Source organism: Capricornis sumatraensis, chromosome 8 (genome assembly GCF_032405125.1).
Source record: "Capricornis sumatraensis isolate serow.1 chromosome 8, serow.2, whole genome shotgun sequence".
In the NCBI taxonomy this organism is placed as follows: domain Eukaryota; kingdom Metazoa; phylum Chordata; class Mammalia; order Artiodactyla; family Bovidae; genus Capricornis; species Capricornis sumatraensis.
This window is the reverse complement of record NC_091076.1, coordinates 91,278,523-91,303,465: the sequence shown is the minus strand read 5'-3', so window position 1 is coordinate 91,303,465 and position 24,943 is coordinate 91,278,523. Positions and strand designations below refer to the sequence as shown.

The following is a 24,943-nucleotide window of genomic DNA, read 5'->3' as shown; positions in this document are numbered from 1 at the left end:
TGGGACCATGTCTCAAATACCGTGGGGCAACTGAGTACAAGTACTGAATACCGTGGGGCAACTGAGTCCAAGTACTGAAACTACTGAGCCTGCAAGCTGCAACTAGAGAGCCTGAGTGCTGCAACGAATAAATGAAATATCTCACATGCTACAAGTAAGACCCAACACAGTCAAATAAATAATAAAAAGATGCTTAAATAAATGCTTAAAAGTAAAATTTCAATAAAATAGTTAAGTGAATTACAGGGAGCCCAGCCTGGCACTCTGTGATGAGCCTAGAGGGATGGGATAGGATGGGAGGAGTGAGGGAGGCTCAAGAGGGAGGGGTATATATATATAATTATGACTGATTTATGTTGCTGTACCACAGAAACCAAAACAACATTGTAAAGCAATTACAATGAAAAAATAAATTAAAAAAATTAAATAAGTAAATAAGTGAATTAAATTAAAAGGCTTAGGAATATACAGCATATTAAAAGGCAGAGACATTACCTTGCCGACAAAAGTCTGTCTCGTCAAAGCTACGGTTTTTCCAGTAGTCATGTACGGATGTGAGAGTTTGACTATAAAGAAAGCTGAGCACCGAAGAATTGATGCTTTTAAACTGTGGTGTTGAGGAAGACTCTTGAGAGTCCCTCGGATTGCAAGGAGATCAAACCAGTCAATCCTAAAAGAAATCAATCCTGAATATTCATTGGAAGGACTGATGCTTAAGCTGAAATTCCAAAACTTTGGCCACCTGTTGCCAAGAACTGACTCATTGGAAAAGACCCTGATGCACGGAAAGATTGAAGGCAGGAAGAGAAGGGGATGATAGAAGATGAGACGGTTGGATGGCATCACCAATTCGATGGACATGAGTTTGAACAAGCTTTGGGAGTTGGTGATGGACAGGGAAGCCTGGCGTGCTGCAGTCCATGGGGTTGCAAAGAGTCGGACACAACAGAGTGACTGAACTGAACTGAATGGCAACACTTAAACATAGCTAGCCACTTGTAAATAATAAGCCATAAAGAATAAGGAACTCTAAAAGAATATAACGGAATACTGCTGCCAGTCCTTGCTCCTTTTAACTAGCCATGGGCTCTTGCCAGAGGTACTTCCCTTCTTTAGTTTCCTGTCTATAAAATAATGGGCATGAGGCAGATGATAAACATGGCTGACTTCAAAGTCTAATAGTATGTTCCTATAAAACATGAAAATGATAAACATTTTTTTTGGTAACTAGAGGCCAACGGAAAGAAGGAGCTTTTAAAGTTTTACATCATTGGATCCTAACTTTTTCTATTTATATACTCCTTGGAAAAGTTCATGGAAGTTATAATCTCCCCTTAAAAAAGTAAGCATTAGAACACATGGGAAAAATCTTGCACATCACTTTAGAGATCTTACTAACTTTCTAGTCTACCCACTGAATTCTGAATTAAAAATCTCAGCTTAAATTGAAGCATTGTCTTGTTTTTCAGTTGGGAAATCTTCCCCATGGATACAGAAGCTTCAAGAGCTTAAACATCCAAGATCAAGTAAGGTCACTATAAGATATTTCGTTAGGAGTGATAGAAATACGCAACACTCCCTATGAAGTATTATTCATGCCAAAAATGCCAAACTTGAATCTAAGAAAGTCATTAGATCTTATTACCACCTAACAAGAAAAACAGGGGGCAGAGTAACTTTGGAAAAAAAAAAAAAAACACAGGGATGTAATCAGCAAAATCCAGCCTTTGGGAAATTCTGCAGGATTCATCTTCCCTTCCATTCAATCTTTCTGACTCTATTACCTGGGACCTTCTGCTTCTTTCCAAACATGAGAGTCCCTTAAGTCTTCATTCTGTTGAAGAGCTTACATATTTTTTTTACTACACCTGCACAGCCATTTTTCTTTTCCTCTCATTTCTCCCTCTCTCTATTCTACAAAATCCACTGTTTTCTATTCTTCCCAAGACCAAAGTTGAGAAACATTTATGGAGGGCCTGCCATAGCCCTCTATAAACTGGAAGTATTAAGAAATTTAGAGCTGGGATAACTAGACAGTTGCTTGACATACAGTGTGTGTACGTGTATTACTCACTTAATCATGTCCAATTCTTTGCAACTCCATGAACTGTAACCCACCAGGCTCCTCTGTCCATGGAATTCTCCAGGCAAGAACACTGGAGTGGGGTGTCATTCCATTCTCCAAGGGATCTTCCCAATCCAGGGATCAAACCCATGTCTCCTGCACGGAAGGCAGATTCTTTACCATAGAGTACACGCAGCAAACGTGTCTTTCACCTTTTTATGTGTTTGCAATTGTTCAGAAATATGCTAATACATATTAGGACTTAAATAATTACTTCGATTTCTGTCAATACAGATCTTATTGAATTAAAGTCTGCTTCCTATTTCTGTAGTCTAATATCTAATCTACTTCAAATTTCCTAACTCTTCCCTTTTTTTTTAATTCTTCTCTCTTTTTTCTAATATTTATTTATTTATGTCTGTGTCGAGTCTTAGTTGGAGCACTCAGGCTTAATTGCCCCAAGGCATGTGGGATCTTAGCTCCCCAACCAGGAACTGAACCCACAACCCCTGCATTAGAAGATGGATTCTTAACCACTGGAGCACCAGGAAAGTCCCCCTAACTCTTCTCTTAAGGTCCCTGATGCTATTCATTTGTAGTTACTTACAAGGCTCTATCCACCTCTACGTCGTTATCTAATTCTCTCCTGCTTTGAAAAATCAAATTAAGAAGGGCATATTTAAAATAGATAAGCAACAAGAACCTACTGTGGAGTACAGCAAACTCTATTCCGTACTCTGTAATGACCTAAATGGGAAAAGAATGAAAAAGAATAGGTATATGTATTAAACATATGTGCAACCGAATCACTTTGCAATGCACCTGGAAGTAACACAACGTTGTTAATCAATGATACTCCAACAGAAAATAAAAATTTTAGAAAGAAAGGTTTCCAACATAGTTGTCTCATTATCTTCCATTTGAGAAAATTTCCTGCTATGATCTTAAAACTCTTTTTGCCTGTGTGTGTTTATTATTTTTCCTGGTTTGTCAGTCAGTCTAAACAGGTATATTTGGAAGCAACTTAAAGTTGGTTTGATTTCCTCTCCTAATCTGAAAACAACATTGAATGCTTCTTAATTAAACCTTATAGTTGTCAGCCCCTCTTCCAGGAAAAATCAAAATACAAGAAATTTTATTTTTTGGCCACAGTTTGATAAACTTAGGCACTTACAGAATCCCTGCTCTGGCATCACTGTGGAAGCTATGTTTTATTTCTATAAGTGTTTTATCTTTTTTATGTAACCCTCTAAATCATAGGATAATGACATAGCAATTTTGCCTGAAGATCTGCCACTCATCTGTTCTGAAATGTGATGCATAGTAAAGATCTGTTTGGGGATTGTTTTGACCATTCTTCTCTCGCTATAAAGAAGAGCATGCCAAGGGAATGCTTCAGTGATGAATGGCTATCTTTTAAAGGCACGGACACACTGCTCCCAGTTAATGACAGCTAACTATTGACAGGGCTCTCTTCTGATCCCTGATACACCCACGGGCAATCCCATTCATCCACTCACCACCAACCTCTCCTGAAAAATATCCATTCCCTTTTAAGACAACATTTCAGGTTATTAGAAAGATGAACCTAATATGAAAATTACAAGCCTTTTACCTGGGAAGTCATACAAAGAAGAATAATTTAGATGTTAAACAATTTGAACTCCATAGAAATACCCCTCCCCCAAAAAATTCATGAAACCCTTTTACAGGTGAAAGACTAAGTGACCAAGTGAAGTCGCTCAGTCGTGTCCGACTCTTTGTGACCCCATGGACTGTAGCCTACCACACTCCATCCATGGGAGTTTCCAGGCAAGAGTACTGAAGTGGGTTGCCATTTCCTTCTCCAGAGGATCTTCCCAACCCAGAGATCAAACCCGGGTCTCCTGCATTGTAGGCAAACACTTTACCGCCTGAGCCACGAGGGAAGTCCTTAGTGGCCAAAAGGATGAGTAAATGTAGGACATGTATTGAGAGCGCAACTGAGCCTTTTATCCCCTGAGTTCTTTAAAAAATAGTTTAAAAATAAGCTCAGAAATTTGAGGTCGACCTACTAAAAGCAAAGATCTGCACCAAATGACTACTTGTTGGCCCTTTTTTAGCTCTGTGATTCCACATGCATTGGCACTTACCACATATTATTTCACTCTCCTTAAAAGTCATCAATTAAAAGAAGAGTATGACAGTTTTAAAACCCTATAGAAAACTTGTAACTAAAGTGAATTCACTTTAGTTTCTTGTCAGCTGTTTTTTTAATTAACCTAATTCTTCTAAATCAAAATAAACCATATGAAGTTATTTTTCTAAAATTATTCTAGCCGTCCATATGTCTAGCGATGTGCACAGATGGAGAGGATCTGAAATGTTTCTAAAATCCAGTGGAACTCCACACATCAGGGGCTACAAGGAAAATCATCATATGATGCTCCTAGAAGAAATGACTTTGACCAAGTCCTCTCAAATCTCACCATCAGATTTTCCCTCCTCTGGCCCTGCTCCAACACCAGAAATCCTTTGCTCGAGGTTAACTCTTTTAAATCCAAACCCCATATACTGCTGTAAAATGTGCTAGATTCACGGGGCTAAGAAGTCATTGCCAGTGATACACACCTGAAATGAGCAGGTAACGATCAATTCCATTGTAGATAATTGTGACAGACTTTAGGGAATCGGAGCGCAGCTTGGCCCTAGTGCATCCTACAGCTGGATGTGAACCTGGGTCCATGAGAACACAAACCTGAGCCCCACAAATGATCCAGAACCATCCACATCCGTCAGAACACAGCTTGCCACCACATGTCTGAACAAGTCTCTATTTTTCCCTCATTCGCTCTATGTTCATCATCTCTCCCTTCTGTCTTTCTCTCATGTTTAGAGATGTAAGTGACTGCAGAACTCTTGCAAAGGGCACTCCCTGTAAGTCTTGACGAAGTTTTTCCATCTTGCACACAGTGAGATGAGGAAGTCCAGAGCACTTTTTGCAAGGTTTTGTTGCCAGGGCAGACAAGCTGAGCTAGTGTGCTTTAGTTGATTTTATTTTAATTAGGAATGATTTTGCTTTTGTAGCTAGCTGGTTGACGGCTAGCAGAGGCTTTTTCTTACTCTCTGATTTTACAACTCACACTCCTAAAAGAGGCAGGAGGTGACACCATCAGAGGACCTGAGTTAAAATCCTGACTCTTAAAGTTTCACTATTGAGTTAACATGCAATGTTTATGAAACACCTATAAGCCAGACTTTGATGCTTTAAAGATGAAAGACATAATCCTTGTTTTCAAGAAACCTGTAGTCCCCAAGGAGTGTAACAAATGCAATACAATGTGGTGAGTGAAGGAATAGGGGTGAACTTAGGCCTGGGTGGTGGCTGGACCCAGCTCAGGGTGGGGGGTTCCCAGGTCCCATCCTTCTGCTCTGGGGTGCGGATACCACGCTGTCTGCTCCTCTGGAAGATCTTGGGATCTAGAAAAGGCATTTTCCTCAAAGAAGGAGCACACAACTCATGCAAGAAAATCAGACAACAATTGCAATGAAAGCAGTAACCCTTGAACTACATCTGGAAGGCAGGCGAGCAGGCCTAGGCAGCACAAGCAGTGGTTTTGCAGGCAGAGGAAACAGCAGAGACCAAGGCCAAACAACCACAAATTCCTGTGTTGATTTCCATTACACGCAAATCAACTCCCCATCTTTCACCTCTAGGAGGAAAACGGGAACAATAACTCTTCCCTGGCCACATCCCTGGCTATGTGGATTAAATACAGAATATCAAAGGGCTTTGTAAACTGGGAAGTCCCATTATCACCATTATGAAAGAGAAGTGTGATCCAGGGCTCCATCAAGATTCAGCTCAATGATAACCACGCTATGTGGCAGAAGGAGCCACACCCTGGCTTTGTCACTAACCCACAATCTGTCCCTCTGCCATCCTGCCCACCCCACCCCACGGGCCTCAGTTTTCCTCATCTGTAAAATCAGTGGCTTGGACTAAGGAACACTTCTGTCCCTTCAAGATGCTGCCATTTATTCTCAAGTCTCCTTTAAAGCTAGTTGCCAGTAAGCAGCACGTGGCTCTCCGCCCCAGACTATTTCTTTATTCATTCCTAACATTTACCTTGGCAGCCAAAGCATAAGATTCATCAAGCGTGTTCAACAGCCCATGGCACACTTCCTGTTTCCCTCTGTTCCCTCCACAGAGCATAGATGCACAGCACTGAGCCTTTCCAGGGCTCAGCGGGACCAGGGCTGCTGGCCACTTAACAAAGGCTATCTGCCTCCCAGGGGCCAATGAGAGTCCTGGGCACAGGCTGGGGTTGTTTGGTTTTGAGGTGTGCTGGGATGAAAGGCAGCCTGGAAGTGGAAGATTTGGTCATTCATTAATTAATTATAATTGTGGGTTTGTTCTTAAGAATGATTCCTTTGAAATTACTTTCCATCCAACAGCGGCTGCGACCGAGGATCAGATATTCAGAACTGTCTCCATTTCCTCTGCACAAGTATTTTCATTCCAGGACCTGAGATTCTGTCCTGATCTGGCTCTTGCATCGCAAGTCCCTCCCATCCTTGCTTTAGGGCTGGGATGTGTTTATCTGGGGGCTGGGTAGGGGCAGGTGTGTGTTTGTGTGTTTAATGTCTACTTTTTCAAAGGAAATCTATGCCACCCCAAATCACCTTTCTGTGGACTTTAATCAGACCTTTTCCAGATAAACGGACAATGGAAAAAAGACTAGAAAGACACCTGAGACTAATACCCACCTAAGGCCATGGGCCACACCTCCAGGTTAACACTGGAAGGGAAAAGCAACCTGGTATATCGATGTGACTCTAAACAACAGCCAGTGTGTGAAGGCCCGGGGGCGCTTTGGGATTGACCAAGAGGAAACACGTGTTGCACAATGATAGGATCTTGTCGGTACAGCTGTCAGAAGAGGGAACTCCCACAGCAAAGGGCATAAAGCCATCTGGGGCAGTCTGGGGCGGCTCAATTTTGTGGTGCCAGGGAGTGGACCAGTGCCCAGTCCTGCCCCAGACACAGATGGAACCATGAATTCCAACCAGAGCTTCAGCCAGAACCGCTCAGGTTCCCTCTATGCCACAGGAGGCGGCTGGGGCCGGCCGGGGAGCTTTCCCCGGGCTCCGAGTGTCCATGGTGGTGCGGGGGGTGTCCGCGTCTCACTTTCCTCCTCCTCACCGAGCTGTCCCCTCCCTGAAGGGTCTTGGAGGTCTGGAAGAGGCAGCTCCCTCCTAGGCGGAAATGGGAAGGAGATGATGCAGAACCTTAATGACCGCCTGGCCACCTACCTGGAAAAGGTGCACGCCCTGGAGGAGGCCAACGTGAAACTAGAAAGCTGCATCCTGAAGTGGCATCAGCAAAGAGATTCAGGCAATAAGCAAGACTACTCCCAATACGAGGAAAGCATCAGCCACCTGCAGGAGCAGGTAAGATCCTGGGTAACCCTGCAACTCAAGAGGGGACTGCCTTTCCAAGAGACCCATGAGAGAAGAAATCAGTAGAAAAGATAATTTCCTGGAAAATGACAAAAAGAGCTTAAAAAAAATCATGAACAAAAGTATTCAAGGATATTTTCTTTCTTTTCCCTAGTGGCTCAGATGGTAAAGAGTTTTTTCATTTACCTATTTATTGCTGTGCTGGGTCTTTGTTGATGAAGTTCTGGGCTTCTCTCTAGCTGTGGAGAGTGGGGGCTTCTCTCTCGCTGTGGCACGGGCGCTCCTCTTGTTGGTGAGCATGAGCTCTAGGCCATGCAGGCTTCAGTGGTTGCAGTTCCCAGGCTCCAGAACACAGGCTCAACCGTTGTGACAGGCTTAGATGGCATGTGGGATCTTCCTGGAACAGGGATCGAACCCGTGTCTCCTGCACTGGCAAGCAGATTCTTTACCACTAAGCCACCAGGGAAACCCAAGGATATTTTCTTGTGCATGTTGAGTCGCTTCAGTCATGTCCAACTCTTTGTGACCCTGTGGACTGTAGCCCACTGGACTCCTCTGTCCATGAGATTCTCTAGGCAAAAGTACTGGGACGGTTTGCCATTCCTTCTCCAGGGCATCTTCCCAAGCAGGGATCAAAGCCTCGTCTCTTATGTCTCTTGCATGGGCAGGTGGGTTCTTTAGCACCAGTGTCACCTGGGAAGCCCAAGGACATTTTCTTATCATACCTTAAATATGGAGTCAGGAAAGTCTGTTTTGTATATTTAATCTTCTGTACATGAATTATATAGAAAGCATGGAAGGAAGGCAGGTGCTGTCCGGTACCACTTACAATCTGATAACATAATCGTAATGATCAGGGCTGGTCTTCATTCCTCATGCTCAGTGCACAAGGCACAAGAGAGCATTTACGTCTCGTTACATCAGCTCTGCTCCACCTCCAAGTCCTGACAACAGTGTGATTACCCACCAAAGAAAGGCTGAGTTGTACTGTCCTGGAGATCACATGTAAAAGCTGTCACTCCACTAGCAGATACATCTTTGTGATTTCCCTGGATGCTTCCTCTTGGGGACTTCCAGAAGTTCTGAATTCTAGCCACTCACAGTTCTGAAAATGGCCTATTGCTAGGGAAAAAAATAATAAAAATGGGTCTGATTTTTAGAATCTTAGAGTTAGGATGGATTATGGAGACGTCTTCAAAATATGAATAGCTTTTCAACCAAACATTTAAAAGCCTAACTTTATACCTTCTGCTCAGTCACTCAGTAGCATCCAACTCTTTTTGACCCTATGACTGTAGTCCACCAGGCTCCTCTGCCCATGGGATTTTCTAGGCAAGAATACAGGAGTGGGCTGCACACCATTATACCTTCTGGGATGTTTCATAACATTGGCTAGAAGTACAGGGAATCCAGTCATCTAGGTTATATTTTAAAGCTATGGAAATTCTCTTAAGTAAAGTAATCCCAGAAAATTTCCTGTAAGATCATGATTGAACCTATCCTAGAAAGAGCATCACGGGTTTCCAACATTTTTATGATACTATTTCTCAACACTCAGTCGTCCCTGCTTGAATCAAGATAATAGAAATCTTTCCTTATAATGAACCCTAATTATTGAATAATCAACCTAATAGCTGACTGTGTAATTGTCTTAACTATATAGTACATGGTTGTCTTTACCAAAAAAATAAGGTGACTCAACAAACATTACCATACTGTTTTTATTAATAAAGTTGCTTTGGTTTTAGAATGGAGAGAACAGAAGTTTTTTGCAAATGGGAAGCTAAGAACATAACTCCCAAAAGAAACGTGAGGTTAGACCTGGTCAAATAATGCATCAGCTGACAGCAGAAAGATGGAGGAAAGGGGACGGAAAAATTTATTGAGCGATTATTATATGCCAGGCATCATGTCAGGTACTGAATATACTCATCAGCATGGTCCAAGAGCTTTCTGCAATGATGGAAACATTCTGTATCATCTGATTTATTTCTCACTACAACCCTGGAAAGAAACTGAAGCTCAGAGAAGTGAAGCAGCCATCCAAAGCCACCAGGAAGAGCTAGAGCTGGGATTCTAACCTAGGTCTGCTTCTAATGGCCTTGTAATTTCCACATAGCCTGGTGCTGGCCAGTCTGCCTCATCAAAAATGATGCTATTTGTTAATAAAGATAGTGCATCCCATTTGCACTCTTAATCATACAACACGTATTTCATACCCATTATCTCATTCTGTGAAGCAGGTGTTTTTATCCCCAATCTATGGACGAGGAGACTGAGGCCAAGTGGGTGCCTAAATTCTTTGGAACAGAATTGAGAAAAGCGAGTGGGGACAATTACAAGGAGTGGGTGGCTGGCCCACCCTCCAGGAAGCCCCAGGTTCTTGGTTCTGACACTAAATGGGAAGCTCCTTCAGCTTCAAATTATATTCATTTCTGTATTTCTTACTTCAGTTGTTTTTCTCTGTGTTTGAAGAAAACAGCTATTTGAAGTTCAAATGGTCTATCAGACCTCCACTGTTTATAGGTGACAAAACAGAGGCCCAAAGAAGTCCCACCATGCCCGGGACTTACCCCTTCCTGGGCCTTTCAAGACTCATGAAGTGTTCTGAGTAGATACAGCTCTCTCCCACCCCCACTTAGTATCACCAACTCAATGGACATGAATCTGAGCAAACTCCAGGAGAAAATGGACAGGAGAGCCTGGCGTGCTGCAGTCCATGGGGTCACAGACATGACTTAGTGATTGAACAACACCTTCACGTTAAGGATGTTAAATGTTACTCCAGAAGTCTGTAAGAAAATATTTCAGGAATTCTCTGGTATTAGTGGTTAGAACTTGATGCTTTCACTGCTGTGGGCCTGGGTTCAATCCCAGGTCAGGAAACTAAGATCCCACAAACTTAATGGCCAAAAAGAAAAAGAAAGAAAGAAAAGAAAATTATTTAAATTTCTTCTATATCAACTCATGTACTATAAGAATGCTACCTGGGGAAATCAGACTTTTGCTGTGGGTTTTGCCATGGATAAATTATCAATTTAATTCAGAAAAACCAAATAAGTCCTGGGGAAGTCAGACTTTTGATGCGGGTTTTTGTTTTGCATCCTGCTTATTATTTTAAATAAACTTTTCATGTGGAGCATTTTTAGATTTACATGGTACAGAAACTTTCCATAAATCACCCAGCTCCCCTCATCACTAAAATCTTTGAAACACAGAGTTGGACATTGTCACACAAATATTAAGGTGCAGAATGGCTCTCAATAGTACTGTATTTGGCTCATTGGTTTACAGTCACAAGTTCTGTTCTCCTCTCCCTAGTAGATTACACACCCTGAAGCAACGATGCTACACTAATACACAAACCAGATTATTTTAAAAGAATGAACTCAGGTCCTTGGAGAGAATCCAAGTGATTAATTACAACACAATGCAATACCTATGCCTCATATATTATTTCTCAACCCATTCTTGTTCATTCACTACTGTGATGGATGGCTCAGTAATAGTGGTTGTATCATAATATTGTATCAGGTAACCCAACGAGGAAGAAATAGTTTCGGTTTTTGAATTTCTTCTATATCAACTCATGTACTATAAGAATGCTACCTGGGGAAATCAGACTTTTGATGTGGGTTTTGCCATGGATAAATTACCAATTTAATTCAGAAAAACCAAATAAGTTCACAGATGATTTTTTTAAGTACACACTGTTTTGCATCCTTCTTATTATTTTAAATAAACTTTTCATGTGGAGTATTTTTAGATTTACATGGTACAGAAACTTTCCATAAGTCACCCAGCTCCCCTCATCACTAAAATCTTCCATCACCATGGCACATTTGTCACAACTAACAAAGCAACATCAGTACACTTCTGTGAAATAAATTCACCTTTGTCTCAAACTTAATATCTGTATCAGTATAGAGAGAGTGACATTATTTTTTAATTGAAATAGAGTTGATTTACAATGTTGTGTTAATTTCTCCTGTGCAGCAAAGTAGATCAGTTTTGTATATATCTTTATGTAGATGTATAGATATCCGAGGTGGTGCTAGTGGTAAAGAACCCGACTGCCAGTGCAGGAGACGTTAGAGATGTGGGTTTGATCCCTGGGTTGGGAAGATACTCTGGAGGAGGGTATGGCAACCCACTCCAGTGTTCTTGCTTGGAGAATCCCATAGACAGGGGAGCCTGGTGGGCTACAGTCCATGGGGTCACAAAGAGTTGGACATGACTGAGGCGACTTCTTTTTTTTAATATTCTTTTCCATTATGGTTTATCACAGAATATTGGATATAGTTCCACGCACTATACATTCTGTATAGCACAGTATATTGTTTATCCATTCCATATGAAAGTGATATTCTTAATGATTACTCCATGGTCTTCCAATTAAAAGTACATTATACATAAGGTACTTCATTGGAAAACTGTGGTGTTTCCAACACAGGTGGTATGTTTTATTTTCTGATTTCATGGAGAGTACAGGGCATGGTTTCTTTGAATGTCAAGCAAAACCTCAGGGAACAGCTGAGGCTAACTGCAGGGATCCCCAGGCCATTTTGGATGGAGTTACTTTTCATCTCCCATGAGTTTAGATCATGCAAAGACTAAACAGCCTGGAGGGGAAAGCACTGGTAAGAAATCCCTATGCAGCACTGTAGAGGAAAGACAAGGAAATATCTACAGAATCCCTTCTCAGACGTATGGAAGTCGTCATGATACCATTTGGAATCCACTAAGGGAACTGAGTTGGGCATGGGCAGCCAGTCTGGTTATCTCCCATCATGAACAGCAAAGTAGACAATGCATCTCAACATTCAAACCCTAGGATTTATCCAGTGCAGACACTGGCTCTAATTACAAAAGTGCTAGCTTTTTTAAAACAAAATTAAAATTTCTTTACATTTTTCTGAACTAATTTAGCTTCAACCGATTGTTTTCAGAGTGTCTAGACTGTGCCCAGAAATGCTATTTTGCATTATTTTATTTTATCTCTTCTAATCTAATTCTCATAACTCTGTGGTTGTTATTATTGCCATTTTATGTATGAAGAAGCCAAGACTTGGCAGAGCTCACTCAGGAGGTAGGTGCTGGAGCAGGACCCCAGGCCCTGCTCTGGGAGTTCCAGACCCAGTGTTCTGAACACCTCTGAATCCTGCTGTTGTGTATTCATGACACAAAATTCCAAGTAATCAGTGGAACTTTGAACAGGGCCAGATTTTTGAAAGGTGTCTTTGTGTCGAAGTATAAGTTCGTCCTAAGAAAATCCTCTCTAATTAAAGCAACTATCTGCATAAATACGATGGGAATGTCACAGATTCTTTGGCCCCAAGTAAGTTACAGAAGTTTGGAGCTAGGACCCCTAAGGTCACGTGTTTTCAGTACAAGCTCCTTATTTGTAAAGAGCGTTGATGGAACTGAAGTCCGCAGAGTTGGGTAACTGACCCAAGTTCACACCAATGTTCAGTAACAGGAAAATCTGCTGGTTCCCAGTTCAGCGCAATGCTTGGTACAAAAGTAGTATACTTTTGACATTGAGATATATTCCATCCAATTTTCCCCAAGACAATGACATGCATTAAAATTGAGTGTCATATATTATTTCTCTGATATGTGTATTTCTCTGATTACAACTACCTAGAAGTATTCACAAATCAAACATATATATACTCAATTTCTCAGGTGGATACTTCAACAATAATTCTCTTTTTAAATAAAAAATATATACACATCTAGCGAAGGCAATGGCATCCCACTCCAGTACTCTTGCCTGGAAAATCCCATGGATGGAAAAACCTGGTAGGCTACAGTCCATGGGGTCGCGAAGAGTCGGACACGACTGAGTAACCTCACTTTCACTTTTCACTTTCATGCATTGGAGAAGGAAATGGCAACGCACTCCAGTGTTCTTGCCTGGAGAATCCCAGGGATGGAGGAGCCTGGTGGGCTGCCGTCTGTGGGTCGCACAGAGTCGGACACGACTGAAGCGACTTAGCAGCAGCAGCAGCAGTGAAAGTCTTTAATTAGAGGCAGTTACAAAGTTAAAGTTTTAACATGAAGTTTATTAATCTACTTAATTTATGGTAGAGAATTATTTCAGTTAATAGTTTTAATTTTTGTTTTTTTTAATTAAGTATAGCTGATATACAGTGTTTCAAGTGTACAGCACAATGATTCAGTTTTATATATATATGTATCTATATATATATATATATATATACATCCTTTTTCAGATTTTTTTCCATTATAAGTTATTACAAGAAATTGAATATAGTTCCCTATGCTATACAGTGTGTGTGTGTGGGTGCATGTGTGTGTGTGTGACATAGTTGCTCAATCATGTCTGACCTTTGTGATACATGGATTGTAGCCCACCAGACTCCTCTGTCCATAGAATTCTCTAGGCAAGAACACTGGAGTGGGTTGCCACTCCTGTCTCCACAGGATCTTCCTGGCCCAGGAATCAAACTTGTGTCTCCTGCATTGCAGGCAGATTCTTTACCATCTAACCCACCAGGGAAGCCCATGCAAAACGTTGCTCTTTGTTATTTATTTAATATATAGCAGTCTGTATCTGTTAATCCCAAATTCCCAACTCATCCTTCTCCCCTTTCAGTTAATATTTTAATAGCTACAACTGAATAATTTACAAACACATATACATACCTATAAGTCATGTGTATGGCTATGGTCATTTAGGGCAAAAACTAATTATGCTTAGTTCAGTTCATTCACTTAGTTGTGTCTGACTCTTTGCGACCCCATGGACTGTAGCACACCAGGCTTCCCTGGCCATCACCAACTCCCAGAGCTTGCTCAAACTCATGTCCATTGAGTCAGTGATGCCATCCAACCGTCTCTCCCTCTGTTGTCCCCTTCTCCTCCTGCCTTCAATCTTTCCCTGCATCAGGGTCTTATTTCAAATGAGCCAGCTCTTTGCATCAGGTGGCCAAAGTATTGGAGTTTCAGCTTCGACATCAGTCCTTCCAATGAATATTTAGGACTGATTTCCTTCAGAATGGACTGGTTGGATCTCCTTGCAGTCCAAGGGACTCTCAAGAGTCTTCTCTAACACCACAGTTCAAAAGCATCAATTCTTTGGTGCTCAGCTTATCTTTATAGTCCAACTCTCACATCCATACATGACTACTGGAAAAACCATAGCCTTGTCGAAAAACAAGTCGGACAAAACAAAAACAAGTCGGAAAATCCCCAGTCAGGCACAACTGAGCGACTTTCACTTTCACTTTGTGTGGATCTTACAAGATAGTTAAAAGGCATTTTCCACAATTACTCTCCTTCCCCCGCCTATATCATTCTTTGGGCAGTTGCATCAATCCTATCAAAACCCAATATAAAAAAAGACAGTGAAAGTGACTGCAGACCATACCCTTACTACAAAACCACTCTTGTGCTTTGCACTTAGTAAGTGCTCAATAAATATTAATTGACTTGACTGCTCATTATTCCACTGCTAGAAAATAAAGCCTTATCTGCTGATAAGTCAGATTATCAGGAACTGGGCAGAAATGCAGCTGTCCTGTGGATTTGCATGCAACTGAAGTGACTCTTGGTGTGTGCTTTACAGATAGCAGATGGCAAGGTAAACAATGCTCAGATCATCCTTCTCATTGACAACGCCAGGATGGCAATGGATGACTTCAGCCTTAAGTAAGTTCCTTCTTCACAGTGTTGCGGTGGGTGGGGCGAGGGGGTGGGGATTGGTTTGGTTTTGGGAATTGTTCTTGTTTCTGTTTTGCAGAAAGAAAACGTACCTCACCATCACCCACGTGTAAAATCTTACTAAGCTATAATGAAAAGGCATGCTGCTGCTGCTGCTAAGTTGCTTCAGTCACTAGGGTCCAGACGATATTTAATACACAAACCAGATATAAAATACACTTTTTGGTATGGGGAAATTTGAATACAAACACTTAGATGATATTAAAAACTTATTATTGATTTTTAGGGGTGATAATGTTACTATGCTTATTTAGAAAACTCTCTTTTCTTAAAAGATACATTCTGAAGTATTTAGGGGTTGAAAGGACATAATGTCTATAAATTACTTTAAAATACAAGATAGAATATAGACCAAATGAATATGACAAAATGTTAACAGCTGCTAAATCTAAGTGACAGATATATGGCTGTTTATTATGCCATTCTCTCTAAAGAAAAAATAATATTGGATCACCATCATAGAAAAACCTGCATGAAATGTAAAAAGTAAGAAATTCAGCCTAAAACTAAGGTGAATCCTTCCAATAATAAGTGTTCTGTTCTCTTCCTTCTAACCAAAGGTATGAACATGAACACTCCTTCAAGAAAGACTTAGAAATTGAAGTTGAAGGTCTCCGAAAGACCTTGGATGATCTGACCATTGTCACCACAGACCTAGAACAGGAGGTTGAGGGGATGAGGAAAGAGCTCATCCTCATGAAGAAGCGTCATGAGCAGGTAGGACTCCCAGGATCTCCAGGTAACCAGTACAGCTCTTAGTCCACACATTTCAGGTGAAATCACCACCTGAATGCCAGCTCTATTGTCTTCAACCTAAATATTCATAAGGAACCACATACATATCTAATTTTTCCATGTTCACAGTCATTTACCCTGGTGTCAAATACAACAGCTAAAACACAATTCCAATTAACTATGACATCAGTCAACAATTTTGTTAATATACGATGTTTATCTAGACCTGTTTATTAATATGATGCGAGAAAAATAAATGTGTAGGATCGAACTTCTGTCATTAACCCAATGTGTAGCAAGTTGGAGAACAACAGAATAGACTCCCATGGATCCAGATTATATTCAATATAGTTATATTCTATCGTAACTCACAGTTCCTATATATTTGATACAACTATTGGCAAAAATTGAGTCTCAATTGCCAAGAGCATTTAACTGACTTTAAAAGTTAGCATCCATCTAAAATCCCTGAGACTCTGATGAAAAGATAGAAAAACAATCCCCATTTTAGGCAAACAGAACTGCTTATCAAAGAACCTCACCTTCTGTACACCTGGTTAGACATGGTTGTTAATTAAACCTTTCCTGTAGTTTCTTGGTTTCATGATACCTCATGGGCATCATCCCTACAGAGTCATAATACACTGACAAGATTTTGAAAGTCTCTACACCATTTGGCTTTGAGTTACTGAACTGCTTCCCCAAAGCTTTGGCCAATAACCTGAAATGTTCAAGTGTTTCATTGTGTCATCATTTTACTCATGAACACTTGTTGACGAGTACTTTATGTAAGCAAAATTCCGTGTAAAATGTTTTCAACCAGGGATTAAGTCAGTAATCACAGGGGCCATTTGATTACCTGTCTAGTGCCATCCTTTACTTCATAAAACTATAAGAGAGGGGCTTCCCTGCAAGTCCATTGACTAAAACTCCTCACTTCTTTCACTGCAGGGGCCCTGGGTTCAATCCCTGTTCAGGGAATTAAGATCCCACATGCAGTATGGTATGGTAAAAAAAAAAATTATATATATATATATATGAGGAAAAAAAGCATATGTTTTGTCATCAACAAACAATAACTGAGAAACCAAACCAAGCCAATGGAAGAGTGGCAAACACATAAGCTGAATTTTTAAAAGATCTGTGTACTGCTGCCCATCAACATACTTCTGGCCTTCTGATTGTCAAAACTGATTCATTTTCTCTCTCCGTGGTTAAACAGGAAGTGGAGGAACACCGTTTGCCGAATGACTTCAAGGTCAACGTGAAGGTGGATACAACCCCGGGAGAAGATCTGATTAAGGTCCTGGAGGATATGAGGCAGGAATATGAGTCTATAATTAAAAAGAAGCATCAAGACTTGGACACTTGGTATAAAGAGCAGGTAAAAGAAAGATCCCCAAACTTCCCAAAGTTTCCACTTACAAGTGGCCCCAATGCCAATGCCTCTCTTCTTTTCTTGGTCTCACAGTCAGCAGCCGTGGCCCAGGAAGCAGCCAGTCCATCAGGTGTGCAGAGCAGCCAAAGTGACCTTCATGAACTGAAGCGCACTTTCCAGGCCCTGGAGATTGACCTGCAGACACAGTGCAGCAAGGTGAGTCTGAGCTGGAAAAATCTTAGGTCAGTTACCACCTCCTCCGCAAAACCTTCTTCTCTCCGGGGCCTGTCTCTCCAACTCCCTTGGGGCACTTCTCCATCCAAACTCCCACTTTCCAACCAAACTGTCCACAATGAGGATGATAAGAGCTCTCATTTATTGAGGTGTCCGTGTTGTGCCACATTCATTATAGTCAATGTCATCAATCCTCACATTAACCTTTCCAGATAGGCCTGGTGTCCCCATTTTGGAGATAAGGGAACCAAAGCCCCAAACAGTTAAGTGAATTGACCAGGGTTACACAGTTAATAAGCGGTCAGTGGTGAAGCCACATGGTGGTTTGGGGTGGGCGTGGGGTGGGGTGGGCAGTTCTATACCCTCAAAACCCCTATCAATGCTCTCCCCCTTACAACCATGCTGCCCCCTCCCAGTTCCAAGAAAGAGAAATTCTGGTGCCAACGTGAGTAAGTGGCAAATCCAGGCTTGGCTGGCTCCAAAGCGCTGCTCTGTTATTGTGTGTGCGTCTTATACAGTGAACAGTCTTATGCCCAGTGAACAGTAAGTTCTTGTGTCTAAGTCATTTCTTTGATCATCATGGTTTTCAGTAAAAATGCTTTTAGGAGTGTTATAAGTACTTAAAATTCATTAAATAAAATCTATCATTGAATTTCCTTCTTAGCCTATCTGAATCTTCTAATCACTCATCACTACCATTCCCCAGTGCTACTCTGCTGTCAGTCTTGAGGAGAAATAATTAGTTCATTTTGTTGCAGGTGCACCTGGTAAATTACTGTTACATTTTAAGAATCAGTGATGATGGACAGAGATTTAAAATGTACACTGTCAAGGTGATGATAACGAACACAGAAATAATTACAGTATTTTATATTATTCAAACACAAATTAATTACTATATTTTAAAATTATCTAAATAGTTCTGTAGCTTTCAGAACATTTTAGCATTAGATATTTCACAACAACCCTGCAAGGTCAGCTCGACACTTATATCTAGTTTCATGCCTTCTACTACCTGTCACTATTCTAAGTGAGGATTTGATAATAAAGGAGTTTGGATACTACTGTAGATGATAGACAATAAAGGCACAAATCATCAAAATAAATAACATACCAGAAAATGCTGCAAAGAAATGAAACATGAGGGAGAGGTTAGGCTTTCCAGGAGAAGAGCTGTCATTTTAAAGCCAGGTGGTTGGGAGAGGCTTTACTGTTAAGGTGAGAGTTGAGAAACACCCTCAGAGTGATACAAAGATGCATTACATGGCTATGGGGAGGGAGTTCCAGGTGGAGGGAATAGCAAGTGCACAAGCTGTGAGGCACGGGTGTGCCAGACAGGTTGGAGGAACAGCCGAGAAGCCAACACGGACGCAGTGAGTCAACAGAAGGAAGAAGAAAGGAGAGAAGAGGAGGCCCTAGGGTTAACAGTGGCACCAGATTCCCCTTGACCCTTAGAGGGAAGTCAAGGGGAATTTGAAACAGAGGGTATAGAGAACTCTTTGAGGAGCTCTGCGGTAAGCAAAGGCGAGGAGAGAAATTGGCTGCTTGCTGAAGGTAGTTATGGGCTCGAGAGAACAAATTTTAAGGTGGAAGAAATTCTGTTTGAAAGCTGGTGGGAATAATCTAGGAGAGAGGAAAGCATTCATGTTGCAAGACAGGGGGTAATTGCTGAAATTACCGTGGCACAGACAGGGACGGTTATTCCCCTCATAACAGGAGGGGAATGAGTGTCGATACAGACTCATGTCTGTGGGTGGAAGCTGGCAGAGCTGATGGGAGCCCTCCCCTGAGGGCTTTCATATCCTCGGCAACAGAGGAAGCAAGTTCATGGGCTAAGAGAAAGGACAGGGAGAAGAGGGGTTTGCAGACAGAGAAGAAGGAACAAAATATCCCTTTGGGAGAACAAGAAAGTGACGAGACCAGAGACATGTGGGGTAATAGCCAAGCAGCATGAAGGGCCCCCTGGACGTTAGCAGCCCTGAAGTGCAGGATGCTTTATTAGCTATGAATGTCTCTTTAAGATTAAAGTTATGTGCGCTAGAAAAGAAGGTAGTAAATCCAAACAGAACAGGGACTTGAACTTGGTTCTCTGCTTCCTTCATTTTGCAGCTTTCAGAATTTCCTCAAAAATGACAATGTGTTACCAGAGTCACCAAATTAAAATGGAAGACATGCAGTGAGATTTGAATTTCAGATGAACAAGTGTGTTGGTATTTTTTTTTTTAGTATAAGTTCTTGTGCAATATTTGGGGGAACATTTGGCACACATTTATACTAAAAGAAAATTACTGATTGCTCATCTGAAATTCATACTTAATCAGGTGCCCTCTGTTTTATCTGGCACCATTACTTGAGACCCTTCTCTGAAGATCCAAAAAGATAGCAGTCCTGGCTACTATTTCCTTCTAGGAGCTTTCAGTCTGGCCTAAAACAAAATATAAGCAGAAGTAGGTAAGGAACAGATCAGGGCAAGGTGGGGTATATTCACTCCCAAACAAGCTACATCAACAATAAATACGACAGGAGTGCAGCTAAGTTGCATAGAACTCCCTGATGCAAAGGCTTTATGCCTAGAAAAATGAGATTCAGAAAGTCCTGACTTCTCATTGCCTGGCTCCAAACCTAAAAGTCAGCCTGCTCCTCCTCACTCATCCCCAACTCCACCAAGACACCCAGCAGAGGAGTTGGTATATTCTCACTATTCAGCAAGCACACGTGCTCAGTTATGTCCAGCTCTTTGTGAGCCCATGGACTGTAGCCCGCCAGGCTCCTCTGTCCATGGAATTTTTCAGGCAAGAATACTGGAGTGGGTTGCCATTTCCTCTTCCAGGGGATAGTCTCCACCCAGAGACCAAACCCACATCTTTTGAGTCTCCTGCACTGGGAGGTGAATTCTTTACCACTGTGCCACCAGGGAAGCCCAACTCAGCAGGCTATTAAATCAAGCCATCAGTCAGTAGATGAAAGAAATTTCATTCCTCTTTCAGAAATCTGCTTTAGAAAACATGTTATCAGAGACCCAGTCTCGGTACTCCTGCCAGCTGCAGGACATGCAACGGATCATCTCCCACTATGAGGAGGAGCTGACACGGCTACGCCATGACCTGGAGCGTCAGAACAATGAATACAAGGTCCTCCTGGGCATCAAAACCCACCTAGAGAAGGAAATCGCCACCTACCGCCAGCTCTTGGAAGGAGAGAATGGAGGGTAAGGCAAAGACTGGCAGGGAAGGACAATGAAAAGTGTATCCACTCTTATGTGCATTCATGTACTTTAATGGTCCTGTTAGCCATCATCTGTGTAGAGAAAGAAAGGCTTATGCTGAATTTCTTCTATAGGTACTTAGATCAGGTTGTATTCTGTTAAGTAGGAAGTGTGAATTCATCAACTGTTATTCCCAGGACACTACAATTTGAAGTCAACAGCGTCACTTAATATTTTATATCTCTAGAAACAAACAATGAAGAAAGTTTGGCTACAGTGTTTCCCAGTGGGAATGCACCCAATTTTCACTCAAAAAAGAAAAAAAGATTGAGGACTCTAACAGCAGGAAAAGACTCAGGAATAAGAGATTGAGATGTCCAGATATTTTATCTGGAATCTCTGAGTAGTTTTGGTATAACTGTTCACAAAAGGGCACATATGTTCTATAACCCAAGAGAAAGGGTTAGAATTTTTTTAGTACATAAATAAAATGTTATTGGACCAAACCCAAAACAGTCTGAAAAGCCCAGGGGGTTCACACTTCAGACACAGACCCTGGAAAGGATCCGAGGGAGGCAAAGCCTGCAGCTGGCTGAAAGGATGGAGGTGACTCAGCAGATTTCTCCAGCCCCCAGGGTTAGTGGGAGGCAGTACTCACTGCCTTTTGGGTCCAGAAGGGTTCTCCCATGAACTCATGACCTTGAAACTACAGAACTCAAACAATTATCCTCATTAAAGAACCGTGAATGTACCAGCAGGCAAAGGAAGTTAGTTCATCTTGAGAAGTTCTTATGATTGTTGCTAATACTAAAATGAGCCTTTATCACTTTTATAGGACAATGGAAGAATCTAAGTCAAACATCAAAGGTAAAAAATACTCTTTCATTGTCTGAATCTACTTTTTTTTTTTAATGAATCAGCACATTTATCCATCCTTCAGTAATCATACTCTCGTGTACTACTGAATGTTCTTTGTTCAGTTTTTACTTTACTGCCAAATGGCCAGGAATATTGAATCAACTTAAATTAGATATGGCTGAACCAAGTGAGCTCTCAATATTGTCCTAAACAATATATATATATATATATATATATATATATATATATATATATATATATATATATATATATATATATATATATACATATATATACATATATGAGCTCTTTGCCAGCAGTAAAGTAGATAAAAATAATCAGTGATATTATTATCTCTCTATTAAATTATGGACTCAATGGACATGAATCTGAACAAACTTTAGGAGATAATGAAGGATAGGGGAGCCTGGCACACTGCAGACCACGGGATTGCAAAGAGTCAGACACAACTTAGTGACTGAACTTATGGAGTCTGCTGGCCAAATTCCTAGGAAATTAAGAAAAAAATGATGTCCCATAATTTCCCAAACTACATTCTGTTGAACACTAGCATCCCATGAGATTTTAACTGTGTATTATAAAAGATGTGTTGTGTGGCCCAGTATGGCTGGGAATACTATGTACCACTATCCTCTTGGTGAAGAATCAGGCTATGTTTCAGCATTGAAGATGGAACAAATACTGCTGCAGGGAAGAAAAAGTAAAAAAAGAAACCACAACAAAATTTATTTTGTTTAGCACAGTGTTCCCAAATTCCTTTGACCGGGGAACCCTATTTTCTCCGATTACAATTAACATCTCACAGAAAAGTTTCAGAAGTCACAGTCTGGGACAGGTGGCACTTTCTGATTAGTTTATGATAAAATGCTCTAAGGCATTAAAGGTTCGGGGACTGAGAGTCCAAGTAACCATCACAGAATAGTAGCTTCATTGCCATCCCTCTGCAAGATCCCAACACATGGTCCTTCAGCCTCTCTTTAGTCACGTCCAGGGACAGGGAACCCATTACTGGAGAGGGTGGACAATCTACTTTGGAGAACCTTGACTGTAACGAAGTTCTCCCTGGACCTCTATTACTGGTTTCAATTCTTCCCTCTGGTCTAGAATCAGTGTACTGATACATCAACAAACCACTTATTCAAATAAATCTTATCTTTGAAAACAGTGACCATGATAAACATTCCTGGCTTCTCATGATCTTTCATATGGCATACTCTCTAGATATTAAAATGAGGTCCCCAGAATGGCGTATAAGGCTCTGTACGTTCGTAGAATCTATGCTGCAAGTGCTCAAAAGCCCATATAAGCAGAAAGGACCCCTCCAGCACTTGTGGTCAAATACTAGATTCTGTATCAGGAACACTTGGGGTGAAGGTCTTGACCTGTAGAAAGTGACACTGGTCAGATACCCTCATTTCCTAGAAGGTGGGAGGAAAATCTTTCTCGGTAAGCTCTTTTTTCACTCCATTAGAGTCCACCATATTGCTTAGCAATCATTCTAGAAAGCCTTTGGGTGCTGAGAACAGGGGCCTGGAAAGGAGTACAGTTCAGATAGTGGGAAGAGCATGGCAGTGACCTCTTTTTGCTTTTTTTTAAATCTGCAGCTCCAAAGATCAAGGCCATCACACAGGAGAGCGTCAATGGAAGAATAATTCTTTCTCAAGTGAATGAGATCTGAAAGTACAAGTGAAGCCAATAAAAATTTCTGCCTGTTGTAAAAACTATTTCCCCTCAGTGGAAAGTCCTTGCCCAGGTGAATTCTAAGAGGTTTCCTTGGAGTTAACAAACTCAGAAAATTTTTTTCTCTGTAACAATCTCACCATAACAATCTTCATATATTGCTGCACTTTTTCAATTAAAGTATGAGTTCATGAGCTTAAAGCTCTCCTTTACTACTACAGTTGTCAGATTCCCATCATTGTACATGTTTTATAGCCAATAAAACTCCACACCAGCTGCATCATGTCCTTTTTTAAAAAAATACCATAAGGCAAGACAAAACCTCAAGATAAGGTCAGTCTTGTCTTGACAAGACCTCTTTATCCTGAAAATGGATCCTCAGAGCATTGTCCATGAAAGAGTGACAGGGACCTTAATGCTGTGAAGGTGTTTGCAGCAAACACTGGCCAGAATTGTTACCTGCAGCCGTGCAACTAGGGACAAGATGTGGTTCACAAGGCTCTCCAAGATCTCTAGACTTTTCCAGCAGGAAAGTGGGAGTGGGGCAGGGATAGAGAAAGGAATGCCCAGAAAGGCCTCAATGAGATGACCAAAAATTATTCTATCTCACAGATGAATGAATGAACAACTTCAATGCCTAAAAGAGAGTTAAAAATAGAAAAGGAAATTCAGGGGAAAGAAATCGTCATTACAGATAGATACTGAGACCCTAAGAGGGGAAACAACTCATCCAAAATCTGAGTTGCAAACATTATGATCCAGGATATTATGTTGAGCTGTAGTAAGGACCAAAGAAGACAGACTAGGCACCTCTGCCCCTGAAGAAGATGCCTTTTTCTCAGATTTTAGCTGTGTGAGCTGCTAGGCCAAGACTGGTACAGAGGAACAACACTGGAGAAAAGGAAGACAGAAACCTATATATTCACTAAGATATCATCAGAAGGCCATACATGAAACAATAGGATATTAACAATTCAATGGACCATCAGTTCAGTTCAGTTCATTCGCTCAGTCGTGTCCGACTCTTTGCAACACCATGAATCGCAGCACGCCAGGCCTCCCTGTCCATCACCATCTCCCAGAGTTTGCCCAAACTCATGTCCATCGAGTCAGTGATGCCATCCAGCCATCCCATCCTCTGTCATCCCCTTCTCCTCCTGCCCCCAATCCCTCCCAGCATCAGAGTCTTTTCCAATGAGTCAGCTCTTCACATCAGGTGGCCAAAGTATTGCAGTTTCAGCCTCAGCATCAGTCCTTCCAATGAACACCCAGGACTGGTCTCCTTTAGGATGGACTGATAGGATCTCCTTGCAGTCCAAGGGACTCTCAAGAGTCTTCTCCAACACCACAGTTCAAAAGCATCAATTCTTCGGCGCTCAGCTTTCTTCACAGTCCAAATCTCACATCCATACATGACCACTGGGAAAACCATAGCCTTGACTAGACAGACCTTTGCTAGCAAAGTAATGTCTCTGCTTTTTAACATGCTATCTAGCTGCCACCTATGGGGTCGCACAGAGTCGGACACAACTGAAGCAACTTAGCAGCAGCAGCAGCAGCAGGTTGGTCATAACTT

The 24,943-nt window shown here is 41.4% G+C and overlaps 1 protein-coding gene across 1 annotated transcript; it reads left to right on the top strand.

Moving 5' to 3' along the window:
* The first annotated feature begins 7,102 nt into the window (after nt 1–7,102).
* KRT23 (keratin 23) lies at nt 7,103–23,365 on the top strand. Its single transcript, XM_068979103.1, has 8 exons — nt 7,103–7,498; nt 15,102–15,184; nt 15,817–15,973; nt 17,214–17,375; nt 17,463–17,585; nt 20,591–20,811; nt 21,644–21,675; nt 23,292–23,365. Exons 1-8 carry the CDS (start codon nt 7,103–7,105, stop codon nt 23,363–23,365), a joined length of 1,248 nt encoding a protein of 415 aa, XP_068835204.1.
* Nucleotides 23,366–24,943: the final 1,578 nt, after the last annotated feature.

Coding starts and splice junctions, on each gene's coding strand:
- KRT23 (XM_068979103.1), top strand. CDS start 7,103: ATGAATTCCAACCAGAGCTTCAGCCAGAACCGCTCAGGTTCCCTCTAT. Junction 7,499..15,101: donor TCAGCCACCTGCAGGAGCAG/GTAAGATCCTGG, acceptor TGTGCTTTACAG/ATAGCAGATGGCAAGGTAAA. Junction 17,376..17,462: donor ACACTTGGTATAAAGAGCAG/GTAAAAGAAAGA, acceptor TTGGTCTCACAG/TCAGCAGCCGTGGCCCAGGA.